At 36.9% G+C, this 15,407-nt stretch overlaps 1 protein-coding gene across 1 annotated transcript; it reads left to right on the top strand.

Moving 5' to 3' along the window:
• Window positions 1–12,377: 12,377 nt before the first annotated feature.
• Window positions 12,378–14,745, top strand: klf2b (Kruppel like factor 2b). The gene is made up of 3 exons (XM_016286989.1): window positions 12,378–12,716; window positions 13,532–14,390; window positions 14,474–14,745. Exons 1-3 carry the CDS (start codon window positions 12,648–12,650, stop codon window positions 14,647–14,649), a joined length of 1,104 nt encoding a protein of 367 aa, XP_016142475.1. The 5' UTR covers window positions 12,378–12,647; the 3' UTR covers window positions 14,650–14,745.
• The last annotated feature ends 662 nt before the right edge of the window (window positions 14,746–15,407 follow it).

Here is a 15,407-nt window from a genome sequence, read left to right on the forward strand (position 1 = left end):
TGTGCTTCTCTACACTGCAAGATGATTCATAGTTTCTATCTATAAAAACAATCACTCAGAATGGCCTTATGTTTAAGATCGTCTCACTATGTGCACTAGCATCGAGGGAGAGCCAGCAAGCCTAAAACATCATAATTGTTGCAGAGGTTTGCTTTACGTTCGGTACACACCGATGGTTCAGATGGTTTTGGCAAATAAAAAATAAGGCCACTATTAACCCTAAACTAAGCAACTTTTCAATTCTGAATTGCACTGACTCATTCATTCTAGTGAAACGGTTCATTCGAGGGGTTCATTTATGTGAACAGACTCTATTCTTAGTTATATAAATCAGGGTGTATTCTAGTCGTTTTAGTTGTATTTTGTGCAAAGGTTCAGTGCTGTCAGCATAATAGAGATCATTTGATTAAAAAGAGTTTTTGTGCCAAAAGTTGACTGGGAGCGATTAAATTATATCATCAGATTTTAAAATGTAAAATGCTTCAATGAATCTAGTAGAGACTGAAGCCACTTAGAAGCGACATCCCGAAAGCAGCTTCCCCGAATGTTGTGACCGCATTCGGAAGCACGTTTTTTTCTGACCGCGTAAACAGTGATTTAATCAATTAGGCTCTGTGCTTAAAGTTCCACAGTTGTTAAGGCGTTAATGCAGCTCGTGTTGAATTATTCAGCACAGGGCGTGTCAGCTGAACCACAACCTGCATGAGCTTCCTGTTGTGTGAACCCAAAGCAACGCTTTCTATCGTTACCCGCACTAATCACGAAAGTGAAAAACTACATCAAGAATTGCGATCACAAACCACACGACCACAGCAGCTCAGTACATGACCAATGAAAAGCACAGCTTTGTTGGAAGCGCTCGCATCGGCGCGTGTCGAGAGCCGATATGGCATACTCACACCTATACGTGCATCTTCAGATCTCCGTTGAATTCAGTGACTTTGTGGCCATCGTTACAGCCAAGCCCAAACGTTGTAATTAGTCAGTGGGGGTTACACCCTAGAACAGGTTCACAAATTTACTCATGACTGTTGAACTGTTTAACAGCTGACCTGACAAGCGCTTCTACCTCTGGTGTATTCATGCTCAAAGAATCTGGATGGATGATCAGCACTAGTACGGGCCTGTAATTGTGAATAACACAGTCATCAATATGAGGGTCATTTGGCCTGACAGCGCCATGTGAACTCCCAAAGCTAGTTTGCTTGACCACATTCAGGGCGGATTGTTCCACTTTCCCATGATTCCTGAATCTTAACTGATTACGATTAACTGGAAACGACAAGATGAGTCACATGACCTAAAAAACAGAAGTGGTAGCCCATCTTTATTCGCTAAATCTTCACTAATCTGCTCTCAGTTATCAATTACATATCAGATGTTTCAGACCCAAAAGAGTCAATGGTTGTCATTCAGTAAGAGCATAAAGCTATAAAATGGTAACACTGTACAAAAAGGACTCATTTGTTAAGATATTATCTAACAGTGAGCAATATATTTTCTATAACATTTATTAAATCTTTGTTGATGTTAGGTAATAAAAAAACAATTGCTTATTGTTTGTTCATTTTAGATCACAGTGCATTAACTATTTATTTAAAAAAACAAACAAGAGTGGCAGACCAAGATATTATATTATGATAATATATATATTTAAAAATAAGTACATAAATAATTAATGACTCAATGAAACACACCAAACAAGAGCAAGAACATGCATGAAGAAAGTAAAAATGTGTTTCCTATTTTACTTCAAATTTAAAAAAAAAGTGTTTGAATTTATCTATTGAGAATTAACTGGATCATAAAAAATAAGAGTGCCAGAGCAAGCTATTACTTTATAATAAAACATTAAAATAAATGTAAAATAAATTAATTTAAAAAAAATTAATTAATATAATTTTTAAATAAACTAAAAACAAATACATTTAAAATAAATGCTTTTAAAATGAATACATTTAAAAAAAAAAAAAAAAAAAAAATGTTTTTCTTTGGAATAACGTAGAACAATGATTCGTACCGAATAAGAGCAGGAAAGTGCATGACGAAAGAAAAAAGGTTCAGTGCTGATATCACACTGAATTTAAGAGCAGTCATCATAATGAAAAGAAGAAAATGGCGTTTAATTGATTGTACATTCACCTATCTGGACTCTGTAGTGAACTAAAGTTAACAAATGGAGCCTTACTGTAAAGTGTTACCTATAAAATTCAGATAATTTGATGAAAAATGTTCATAGAACAAATCTGATGAAAAATGTTCATAGAACATTGTGACGAGTGGGGGCGGGGCCGAGAGCCGTAGGAACGGAGCGAGGCCGGTGGAGTAACTGATAATGAGCGACACCTGCACCACTCACCGGTCTCGAGTCTCACGGAGGAGCTCCGGAGGGATAAAAGGGAGGAGTGATGACAGTGTCGGACGAGAGAGGACCAGGCCTGGAGTTTATTTTGTTTTATTTGTGCACGACAGTCGTCCGCGAGGGGCTGTCGCGCTATTTTGTGTTTGTTTATTTTATTAAAGTTTCTTTGAATGTCCGCCGGTTCCCGCCTCCTTCTTCCCGTGACTACAAACTGTGTTACAAACATATCTGAGCACAGTTTGAGATCTCATGCAACAGTCCTTTGATCAGGAGAAACATCTGAAAAGCCTCCAACTAACTAGCTTAACCAGCAAGAATTATTCAGTCTGGGTTCTCTAACTAGCACGCATATTTCTGGTCATTTCCAGTGCGCAAAAATGAAACATCCTTAAAATGACACACACTACTGCACTGGAAGAGTCACATGGAACCGGTTCGAGCCGGTTTACCTCTATCAGCAGTTTTGAACCTGATGCAACCTCATTTTCCAGTCGGTAGCTCTTGACCTGCGTGACCGTAATGACGGCATCAACGCATGCTCAGGAAACAGTCTGAAGCGCAAAAGGCCCCGAGAGGCTAAATGACGATTGATGTGTCAGAACACAGAGCGGCCCGATCCTGCTGCGAAGGAAAAACACAACTGAAAAATGAGGCAGGTGTCAAATCTTTGGCCTTGCTGTTACGTGACCATCTGAGGTGCTCAGGTGGGCCGCAGTTACTAGTTTGCAACCCCAGATCTTGTCCTGTAAACAATAGTTACGGACACCTGGTTCAGGAATCTGCACAAGTTTTGGCATCTCTGTAGCTCAAGCACAAGGTTCGTACCTGTGGTTGGAAACTATTCCTGGACTGTCATGGGTTTGAATCACAGGAACAAATGATTATGTGTAATTTCCAAAAGAAACAGAGGAAGAGTCATGGCGGGCTGCTTAAGAGGATGATATGATGTGCAAGAGCTTCGGCAGTTCATGCAAAGGTCAAGAGGTCATGAACTGCATGAGAAGATTAGTATACAGACCTTTATGTGAACAGGACACAGTGATATTAAATAAACCCGGTGGACTTATTTTAGTATCATTAATATATATTATAAATGTACTTAATAATTTTTTTATTTTAATTTTAGTTAAAGTTTTAGTCTTTAAAATGAAACAAAAAAATTCATATTTTGACATTTTTTATTTTTATTTTAGTTTGTTTTTGTAATTTTGTTGTGTTTTTTTGTCTTTTATTAGTTTTAGTTTTTTTATAGAGAGCTTTATGTGAACGGAACACAAAAACACATAATTTGTACTGTATTAATATTTGATTCATATTTTAAATTATTAGTTATTAGTTTATATTTTCCATTTTCATTTTCAATTTTAGCAATTTTGTTGTGTGTTCTTGTCATTTTTATTAGTTACGGTTTTCTTTTATATGTCTACTTTTTTATTTTTATTTTAGTTAACTAAACAAAAATTTGAAATGTTGCCCTGGTAACCGCCTGAAATAAATAAGTTTACTTTTTTTATACATATATTTTATTTTAGTTAACATTTATTTTATTTCAAGTAATAAAAAATAAAAATAAAAAAGTTTTTCTATTTCTATTTTTTCTAATTCTCTTTTCTTTTAGTTTCAGTTTTAGTTAACGATAATAACACATACCTGGATAATATTATTATAAACAATGAAATCAAATACTTCAGTATTATTTATTTTTATAAATAAAATATATTTATTATTTTTAGTACTAGTAGAAGTTAAATTCTACTACTGGCCTCCAATGACATAATATATCAAAATCAAACCTCTGACCGTAAGTAGAATCAACAGTAAATCCGATGCATGAATTAAACACATGATATTGAAATGAGATCCATATGTGCATACTCTGAATATTTATATAGTAAGACTGCTCTTCCCCACTGGGGTTTATATAGGTAGATACAATGAAAACACTTGAGGAGGCCGTGCTGGCGTGGTTTGGCTGCGCGGCTCGAACACAGCCGTGATTAGGTGCTAACAGCTAATAAATGAGAACCACACTCGCTGCTCCAGTCCCAATTAGATCCTTATGGACTCAATACGACGAGCCGAGGCCTTCAGCCAGCGCTGTGTCATAACAGAGTTCAGAATCACTCATGAAAAGGTGTTAGTGCAATGCAACGAGGTTAATGTGATGCTCTGTTTGGAACAAATGCCGTATAGTTCTGTTTCGTTTTACCAGAAAGCAGAAACTAATAAACGTTTGGATACGCTGCAGGTGTTGATGCCTCTGTGCATGCATTATTCCGTGCATATTTGAGGTCTGTAAGTAACTTATTAACACATAAGCTCTGATCAGGGTTATTATCGTTAACTAAAACTAAAATTAAAACCATAAAAAACATTACTTGAAATAAAATAAACTAAAAAAAGTAACTAAAATTAAAACGACAGAAAGCAGAAACTAATAAACGTTTGGATACGCTGCAGGTGTTGAAGCTTCTGTGCATGCATTATTCCGTGCATATTTGAGGTCTGTAAGTAACTTATTAACACATAAGCTCTGATCAGGGTTACTATCGTTAACTAAAACTAAAATTAAAACCATAAAAAACATTACTTGAAATAAAATAAACTAAAAAAAGTAACTAAAATTAAAACGAAATTTTCCAAGATATTGACAAAAAAACTAAAACTAATCAAAATGACAAAACACACACAAAAACATAACTAAAAGTAAAAATCTAAAAATAAAAAATATTGACAAAAAAACTAATAAAAATAACTAACATTTTAAAATTAAAATGTAAACTAAAAATAAAAAGTAATTCAAAATATTGACAAAAATATGAGTATATCAAAGTTGCTTCGGTAACACGGACTCTGCTCAAAAACCCCGTGAGCTGTCTTGTACTTGCACTTGTTCATCAAGAGACTGATTTGAAACGCTTTAAAAAGGCAGCAGATTTGTGTGTCAAGCTTTCAAGCATAGAAATACGTAACAAACACAATAGATATAGTAGTAAATTATTTGGTTTTCTATCAATAGTTTTTGCAATGCATTATGAGTTTATGCTCTTCATGAAGGATATATGCAGTGCTAAACAAAGGTATCTTAAAAGACAGCATCATTTTCCTGCCTACTTTTGCGTCGCAAGCACGACTATGACATCTTAACATTGTTGCTCTTCCTCATGTTTCGTGAGGAGACACGCACGCGCTTCTTATAAACAAATGTTATGTAATTAGTAACACACCATCAAGACAAAGTGGAATTATGCATGCTATAAGAGTCTTATGTAACACTGAGAAAATCCAAACAGGCTTGTTCAATAGGCCTATGATGTGCAGACAATAAGTCATCAGATATTATGTTTCTGTTTGTGACGTTTCGTATTAATATGTGGATGTCTAGAGCAACCGGTGTGGTTCTCAGGTGCACGGAGTGGAAAAAGGCGAGCTCTTGTTCCAGAACTTTCCACAAATATTTCAAGCGTACTGAAATTAAGAGCTGGAGTCCTTCCAGGCCTTTGAATTCCAGTCGAGCCCGTCGCACGTGCCAGACCGACTCTGTTTTTCATTTTTCACCCTTCTTGTGTTTTCCTTACAGAGGCCGTGCTTCTCAATGCAATCATTCTTTGATTTCTCGCGAATCTGTCCGTGAGTGTGTGCAGGAAATGGGGCCAAACGGGCTTCCTGAGCGGATCAGGAGGAAACACGGAAATAAGAAAGGGGTGTGTGTTTAAAAATATCTCGGGTATAAAAGGTCCAGGCAGGATCCCACTGACTCTCAGACTCGTGCTCCCACACTCGCTGCTGGCGGGATGTTTCTCCGGCGGTGAAGGATCCTGCTTTCGGCTTCAGGCACGCTACTACGAGGACTTTCGCATGAACACATGGTTAATTAAAGCTAAAACCACATTTTCGTTACTTGAAATAAAATAAAATAGAATATAAAAAACTGAAACTTATTTAATATCATCTAGTTGCCAAGGCAATATTTCTCATTTTCGTTTATTTTATCTTGACGTACTAAAACTAAACAAAAAAGCACAAACTAAAACTATATGTATATATATATATAGACTAAAAAAAAAACACACACACACAAAAGAAGTACTAAAACTTGAACTAAAATTAACAAAAAAAAAATCTAAACTTTATTTTAACTTTAAGTATTAAAATAAATAAAACTATACTCTAAAAAAATGCTGGGTTAAATATAAGAGTGTAATAAATGAAAACTGATTAAAAACAAAAAACAAACAAAAAAACACAACAAAATATAGTTAAAACTACACTCTAAAAAATGCTGGGTTGTTTCAACACAACTTTGGGTCAAATATGGACTAACCCAACCATTTGGTTACATTTTTCAATTACATTTTTAACCCAAAAGTTGGGTTAGTCCATATTTGACCCAAAATTGTGTTGAAACAACCCAGCATTTTTTTAGAGTGTATAGTTAAAGTGAAAACAAAAAATATAAAGGTATGACAGTATAATGGTACAATGATGGTGTCTGATTATATCTACTATGCTAAAAAGAAGTGGTGCATGTTCCATAAAACACAGTACTACTACACTCTAAAAAATGCTGGGTTAAAAAGGGACAAACCCAGTTATTGGGTTGTTTTGACCCAGCGGTTGGGATGTTTTGAACCCAACCGCTGGGTCAAAACAACCCAGCTGCTGGGTTTGTCCCTTTTTAACCCAGCGCTGGGTTATATTTAACCCTGCATTTTTTAGAGTGTATGGTAGATGTCTAAAAAAATGTGGTAATACCACGCAAGACAGATCTCTAGACACAGCGGTCTATCTCAAAGGCCTAAAAATGAAAACAAAACATTGATGTGTCTGCATTCTGGTTAAGAGTGTCTACAGTTTAGACACATCGTTTTAGGTTCTAAGTCATAAAAGCCAAGAATGTAAAATGGAGACTGACATGAGATTGATGCGTACTGTAAGGAATGAGCAAACAATCCACTGTTAGTAAAGTAGGGTATTGTAATGTAATGTTTATGTTGCATTCGTATCTAACGTGAATGCAATTCATGCGCAGTAAGTCACACCAGGTGAACGCAGCAATGTTCATTATGACAGATCACAAATCCAGCACATTGTCTCATATTTTCAGGAATGCATGGCTTATGTAAAAACACAACCATGTTTTGAAACTTTCACATGTGTTACCCAATTGTTTCAATGTTGTGCAAAAAAAGTCATTTTGAAAGATTAAGAAATAATTCTCAGAAATAACTGCTTGTTCTTAGAGGATGCCTGATTTGGCATGACTTAAAACTCTGCATTAAAATAGCAATAATCTCCTTTCGTATGAATAATTTGAATAGAATGAGAAGATTTCCGTTTCAATCATCATAATATAAGAAGAATGATGGATGGTGATGAAGTCATTGTACATACACTAGTCATTCTACATAAAACATAATCACTATATATTAAATAAAAAAATGCAATTCTAAAACATAATTCTTGTATCTAATTGTTTAAGAGTCTATAAGGTAGTTTTCTGCCAAGAGACATAAACATAGAGTGATGCACTAACATGCATGCTGGGATGGAAATTGCAATTCATACAACACGACGGCATGAACATACTTGCACACTGACACATCATTTAGCAATGATGCATGTAATGCGGGCTGGGAGCGTGCTGGATCTCTGCTATTACAGTCTGAACACATGTCAAACTCCTGCGCGCACATGACGTCTGTAATTGCTTTCATCGAGTGCAATGGAAAAAATGACCTGAATGAATATGTAACGTTTGGCTGCCTAAACACGGCGACTGTTACCACAAACATGCGCCATTATGTATTGTGTACATGCAGGGGATGACATAAGATGACATAAGAGAACCAGCGCTGGGTTTTGTATCAACAAGGGCCGTTCACATCCACAGAGCCCATTATAGGCAATTTGAGGTGACATTATGCAAATTTGCAATGATTGCCAGTGATGCCCGCTCAATGTAAAGCCCAAAACATACTTTAAACAAACGGAGTACAAATGTTTCTAGCCACACAAGCGCAATTTCGTGTGTTAATGTTCTGAAATACATCAGAATGCAATTTATAACATGCCACTGTATGTCAGTTTTCGGTTTCAGGCCAAAAACTGGAGAATAAATAAAACAATAAAAAAAAAATAATAATAAATGTGTGTGTGAAAAAAACTGTAATATTGTTAAATATTAAAATTTAAATTATTACAATTTAAAAGAAATTTAAAATAACTGTTTTTCTATTTTAATATATTTTAAAATACAATTTATTCCTTTGTTTATACAAAAGTTTGAGTAAAAGTAAGATTTAAAAAAATTAAAAAATAATACTTTTATATTACATAAATAATATTCATATAATAATATTAAATTATACTTTTATATATAGCTTTTATAAAGCATATATTAAATTGTTTAAAAGTGACAGTAAAGACATTTATAATGCCACAGAAGATTTCTATTTCAAATAAATGCTGTTCTTTTGAACTTTCTGTTCATCAAAGAATCAGTATCATGATTTTCATAAAAATATAAAGCAACACAACTCTTTTCAACATTGATAATAATCAGAAATGTTTCTTGAGCAGCAAATCAGCATATTAGAATGATTTCTGAAGATCATGTGACACTGAAGACTGAAGTAATGATGCTGAAAATACAGCTTTGATCTCAGAAATAAATTACATTTTACAATATATTCACATAGAAAACAGCTGTTTGAAATTGTAAAAGTATTTCACAATATTACTCTGTTTACTGTATTTTTGATCAAATAAATGCAGCCTTGGTGAGCAGAAGAGAATTCTATCAAAAGCATTAAACATTCTTAATTCCAAACTTTTGACTGGTAGTGTATATGTATACTTAACACCGAAAAAGGCTTAATTGCATCATAAAACATATCTGATTTCAGTGTGGAGGACACCGTTCACACACACATTCCTTCACACGCAAAGTTAATGTGTCACACTGTATGAACGGTTGTGAGGGAGGGTCACCTGGACTCATGCGGGAGGAAACGTTATCAGTTTATTCCGTCAATCAAAGGACACACGCCGGACACACTTCCTGTAGAGTTCTGTGGAACTCGGAACAACGACATACCTGATCTCTTAAATATCTAAATTCTGAAAGCAATGAAATATGACTGAGAGAACATAGAGAAGTTTCTAGCATCTCAGATGTTCCTCCTGAGAAGTTCACAAGACCTCAATAATGTCTCAAAGCATGCTCAGAGAGAAAATCAGAGATCTCAATATGAGCTTTCTCAATAACATTTTCATAATCTAATGCTGCTTTCAATGAGTACAAATATATAGGCACTTACTTAATTCTTAATGAAACATTTTGTTAGTATCAAACTAGAAGCACGAGAAACTCCGGTTCGCAAGGAAACTCTAGTTTGCATAATAGATTACGTGAAACCCACGAGCCACCTTTAAATTCCAATGAAATTTCATGACTAAAGAGATAAGAAACATCCCAGACTCATTCTTATTCAACACAAAAAGCACATAGACAATGAGGGAAAATATGCATATCTAAACGCTTTATCAGACTCATGACTGTTATGAGTTACTAAATACTGGTGACGAAACTCTGAGGTCAAGAGGTCAATGCAGTATGAGTTTCTATTTCACACAATTAACATCAGAAAGGTTTTAGGTTTAAAGAGTTACAAAAAGGACCATGGTTTTACGTTTTGGTAAATGTTTAAGTGCTTGTATTTCGAGGCCTTATTGTGGTACTTAAATGTGAGCCAAAATCATCACAATTAAAAGAACCAAAGACTTAAACTACTTCAGTCTGTGCATTGAATTGATTTAATACACGAGTTTCACAATTTGAGTTGAATTACTGAAATAAATTAAATTTTCCATGACATTCTAATTTATTGAGATGCACCTGTACATGGTACTCAAAATCATACATATACCACTATACACTCTAAAAAATGCTGGTTTAAATATAACCCAGTGCTGGGTAAAATAGGGACAAACCCAGCAATTGGGCTGTTTTGACCCAGCGGTCGGCTTACTACCCAGAAGGTTAACCATTTAACCCAACCGCTGTGTCAAAACAGCCCAATTGCTGGGTTTGTCCCTATTTTACCCAGCACTGGGTTGTATTTAACCCAGCATTTTTTAGAGTGTAAAGTACCACTTACAACAAAAGATCTAAAAAGGTATTGTCATGTTCAAAATACAATGCTTTTTCAACACAATAACCATTGAAAATCTATAATTTTTTTCTCTTTACCTCAGTAACACCATGCATTTTGGATATGTACCATGAAAATACCATGGTACACTCTAAAAAGCGCTGGGTTAAAAAGGGACAAACCCAGCTATTGGGTTGTTTTGACCCAGCGGTCGGGTTTCTTTTAACCCAACCGCTGGGTCAAAACAACCCAATAGCTGAGTTTGTCCCTTTTTAACCCAGCATTTTTTAGAGTGTATGTGCATACAGAAATCATACTGTTTTAAAACATATTTAAAAACTTAAAAAAGCCACTGTATTACCACGTTTGATAATGGATAACATGTAAATACCATAGTATGTCTTGTATAATACCATAGTATTGTACCAAATAATTTTATGGTTGTAAACAAATATCATAGTATGCAAATGTTTAGTCATCCAGTACCATGGTAAATATCAATGTACTGTGGTACTGCGGCACATGTGAAGCAAAGTGCAAAGTTCATGAACTAAGTATGGACCAATTGTGTATTTTTCAGATGTAAACCTAAGTAACTTGTGAGGATTTTCTTTCCGTCAGTTTTCTTTAATGGCTCTCGCGTGCTGTAGCGCAAACACTTAACGAAACTAATGGCTGCTAAAGCAAAGCCAATAATTCCCACCAACCATCAGCATTCCAGCCATTTAATCCCCCTGCATTAACACCTGAATGAGGCGGAAAGGCAGGCGAACATCTGAGAGGAGAGAGTCGGAGCTCAGGTGAGACTGGCGCCTGCTGTCCGCGTTTAGACAAACCCGCTGCGCGCGCAATCATCATGAGAAAGCGTCTCTGAGCGCGTCTCTGGGCCCTTTTTAACACAACGTAAAATACTTTGACATATTTTGAGCTCAGGTAAAATAACACACACACAAACACACGCATATAGTTGAGAAGTGAGAAAAATGCATGGTAAAATATGACACTGTAATGTTTTATGCTTTTATTGTCATGTGATAACAGAAAAGTTGTTTGCATGTTAGACTAGGTCTATTCAAGCATTGCCTGACAGATGCTTTTAAGTATTAATCTGTGGATGGTTACACACCTTTGGCTTTAAAGCCCCACAAAAATAGAAGCATTATCTTTGCTCAGTGTGTTTGAATCAGCTTATGTTTTGGAGGTTTTTAGTAGATTTATGAAGTCAAGTTCACACAGCAGAGAAGCCACAGGTGGAGAGGATCACATTAACTGTCACCATCATCCACTAACCACAAACAAACACAATACTGACTGTCTTCATTCTTTTTAAACTAGATTTGGTTTTATCATTTCAAATCATACAAGCTTGTTTTCATCAAATGTTGTGCTTGAAAACAGTTTTCTTTACAATAAATGACACTTGTGTAATCTAGTGCACCTCATTTATCTTTTATAGTATCCCACCTAAGTCTATGTTTATATAATAACAGGGACAACTAGTTGACTTTTGGATCACCTACTAATCTATTGTACAGAAAATTGCTAGATCAGCATGCAAAAAAACAACAAAAAACAACAACCTTTATTTGACTTCCCTAAATGTAACCTCATTGTGCAGTCCCTTGCTTTCATTGGAAAGCGCGTATATTTGGAGTCTAAATTACGCATGGGTGAATGTAGGCTGTTTGAAGACTGGAATTACACTTGGATCAATTCGAGCTTTTGTTGAAACGCCTTGGTAACAGTTGTGTGTGTGTACTACACAGATGATAGTGAGTGACCGCCTCCTTTCGGCCGCGCCCCCCCGAGGGGAGGGCAGGGGAGCACGCGTCATCAAGCGCTTAAATGCGCCCGAGCGCGCTGTCCGACACTGAGAGACTGTGGACCTGTGGAGAGAGCGCACGGTGCCTTATATACCGCCTATATCTGGGAACCCTGAACGCGGTTTCCTCCGCTCACACAATTGGTCCAGGAGAAGTATTTATTAGGTAGGAGGCGCTCCTGCCAGACACACTTTGTTCATGACTCTGGAAGTTCACTCGAGGGAAAAGCGCAGCGCAGTTTGACATCTGTCCGGGAGCAAGTGCAACAATACAGAAGAAAATTACAACGCAGCACGCATCTTGGAAATGGCTTTACATTGCCTTTTGCCTTCGATTTCAACGTTTGCAAACCAGAAGGAGAAACTTTGGGAGGATGTAAGTATTTGACACTTTTGTGCACTTGTAAATGGTGAAACTAGGGTGAATTAAGGAGAATTTGGGTAATGCGGACACCTAACCTCAAAGCGGTTAAAACCGAGGAAACACTACAAAAAACAGTTTATAAGCGAAAATATTTGTTTTCCACTTGTTTGCACTAGATCAAATAATGAAGATACACAACGGAAAACGAACACAAACATCAGAAATGTCATTTTTTTGTTTTATCTTGTTTCATATATATATATATATATATATATATATACTGAAAACCAGCTGACAGCAAGTTATGTAATATTCTGTCATCTTTTACTCTCCCTGGTGTTATTTCAAACTTGTATGACTTTCTATTTTTCTTTTTTCCCCCTGCAGAACACACACAAAAAAAATATATTTTTTTTTTTTTTTTTTTTTTTATATATATATATATATATATATATATATATATATATATATATAAACGAGCAGAGTTTACTTGCATGTGTGTGAATATATGTATATATATATATATATATATATATATATATATATACACACACACACACACACACACACACACACACATACATATATATATATATATTAGTAAGATAGTTCTTAAAAAGAGACAAAGATATTTTAAGAAAAATTAGTTTTGGTCTTTTTTTTTTTGTTGCTGTTTTCTTGTGATTTAAACTCTTATTTGTTGGTCTGAAGTGTTGAGGTGACAATCACAGTAAACTGTACATGTCAAAAGTGAAATGCTTTCAAAATGAGTCATGCAAAACCATCTGACAGAATTTGAAAGCTAAGCACCTTTGATTCTGTTGCAGAGGTGGAAATGTGAGGAGGACAAACCACTGAGCGGCGGCTGCCCTCTGCTCAACGTGGCACAGCACATGGACACTTGTCGTGGCCGCAAGGATGACGAGGATCTGAGTAATTACTTGGACCTGGAGTTTATCCTGGCCAACACAACAGGACCTCTAGAGGTGGGAGCTGAGTACGTCTCACACGCGGAGCCATGCGGCATGTACTCGACGGGAGCATATGTGCCTCCGGAGCAATGCACCGCACCTCCTCCACCGTACTCCAACAGCCTCATGGCCGAGCTTATGAGATCCGACGTGGACAACTCCTACGACGGTGCCATTCAGGGAAGATTCATCATCAACTCATTCCCTAGACAGGACTTTGTTGATATCAAAGTTGAGCCACCAATGGACGGTTACGGGCCGGTGATGGGCATGGTGCCGCAGAGCTGCCAAAAAATCAAACAAGAGGGCAACGTTTCATGCATGATGTCTTTCGAGCAACCCAGACTGGCCGTTTCTCCGCAGGCGACGGGGAATATGACGCCTCCTTTGAGTCCGGATGACTCCCATCTGCGCCAAACCGCATTTTCGCAGGCTTTCCATCACTCGCCTCCGGCTTATGCTCAAATGCAGATCCCCTACACGGCGCCGCACCAGTTTGGCATGTTCGAGGACGCCATGGGGATGCAACCCCACATGCAAAGAGCTCTTCTGACTCCTCCATCCTCCCCGATGGATCTAATGGACTCCAAACCCAAGCGAGGGCGACGCACCTGGCCGAGGAAGCGCACGGCGACACACACCTGCACCTACGCCGGCTGCGGCAAGACGTACACCAAGAGCTCGCATTTGAAGGCGCATCACCGAACCCACACCGGTAAGAGCGTGTTTGACTTTGTCTTTAACTTGCATTTGTGTTTTTAAACCAGTAAAACTAATTCCATCCCTTTGCACCATCAGGTGAGAAACCGTACCACTGCAACTGGGAGGGATGCGGATGGAAATTCGCCCGTTCCGACGAGCTGACGCGTCATTTCCGCAAACACACGGGCCATCGGCCGTTTCAATGCCACATGTGCGAACGCGCCTTCTCCCGTTCCGACCACTTGGCGCTGCATATGAAGAGACACCTGTGAAGACTGGATCCACAACCACATAACTGCCTTATTTAATGACTTAAAGCATAAAGAAATATATCATCATACACTCTTAAAAATAAAGGATCCAAAAGAACCATTTTTGGAACCTTTCAGTGATCAGTTCTTAAAAGAACCATTTTTTCTTAGTGTGAAGAACTTTTTAATAATCTAAAGAAACCTTTTCCACTATAAAGAACCTTTTGTGCATTGAAAAGGTTCCATGGATGTTAAAGGTTCTTCATGGAACCATCAATGCCAATAAAGAACCATTTTTGGTTCCCAAAGAACCTTTCAGAACCATTTGAAGAACAAATAAAGAACTTTTGACTCTATGAATAACTTTGGAAAGGTTCCTTTGATGTAGAAGGTTCTTTATGGAACAATAATCTAAAGAAACCTTTTCCACTATAAAGAACCTTTTGTGCATTGAAAAGGTTCCATGGATGTTAAAGGTTCTTCATGGAACCATCAATGCCAATAAAGAACCATTTTTGGTTCCCAAAGAACCTTTCAGTGAAAGAACCATTTGAAGAACATATAAAGATCCTTGAAAAGGTTCCATTGATGTTGAAAGTTCTTTATGGAACCATCGATGCCAAAAAAAGAACCTTTATTTTTACGAGTGTACTTTTGTAACAAGTAGCTGGTACTACATAGATTGAGCTCTTTTTAAAGCCTTTTATGGGTAATATGCATCCTGAAGGGCTGGTCCTACGAATCTGTGTCCGATCGGGAGACAGCATGTATGTTTTAAC

Source organism: Sinocyclocheilus grahami, unplaced genomic scaffold (genome assembly GCF_001515645.1).
Source record: "Sinocyclocheilus grahami isolate Dianchi unplaced genomic scaffold, SAMN03320097.WGS_v1.1 scaffold216.1, whole genome shotgun sequence".
Lineage (NCBI taxonomy): Eukaryota > Metazoa > Chordata > Actinopteri > Cypriniformes > Cyprinidae > Sinocyclocheilus > Sinocyclocheilus grahami.

Excerpts from the sequence above, each read along its gene's own strand:
- klf2b (XM_016286989.1), top strand. The coding sequence starts at position 12,648 with ATGGCTTTACATTGCCTTTTGCCTTCGATTTCAACGTTTGCAAACCAG. Across the intron at positions 12,717-13,531 it reads AGGAGAAACTTTGGGAGGAT|AGGTGGAAATGTGAGGAGGA; the intron begins GTAAGTATTTGA and ends ATTCTGTTGCAG. Across the intron at positions 14,391-14,473 it reads GCATCACCGAACCCACACCG|GTGAGAAACCGTACCACTGC; the intron begins GTAAGAGCGTGT and ends TTGCACCATCAG.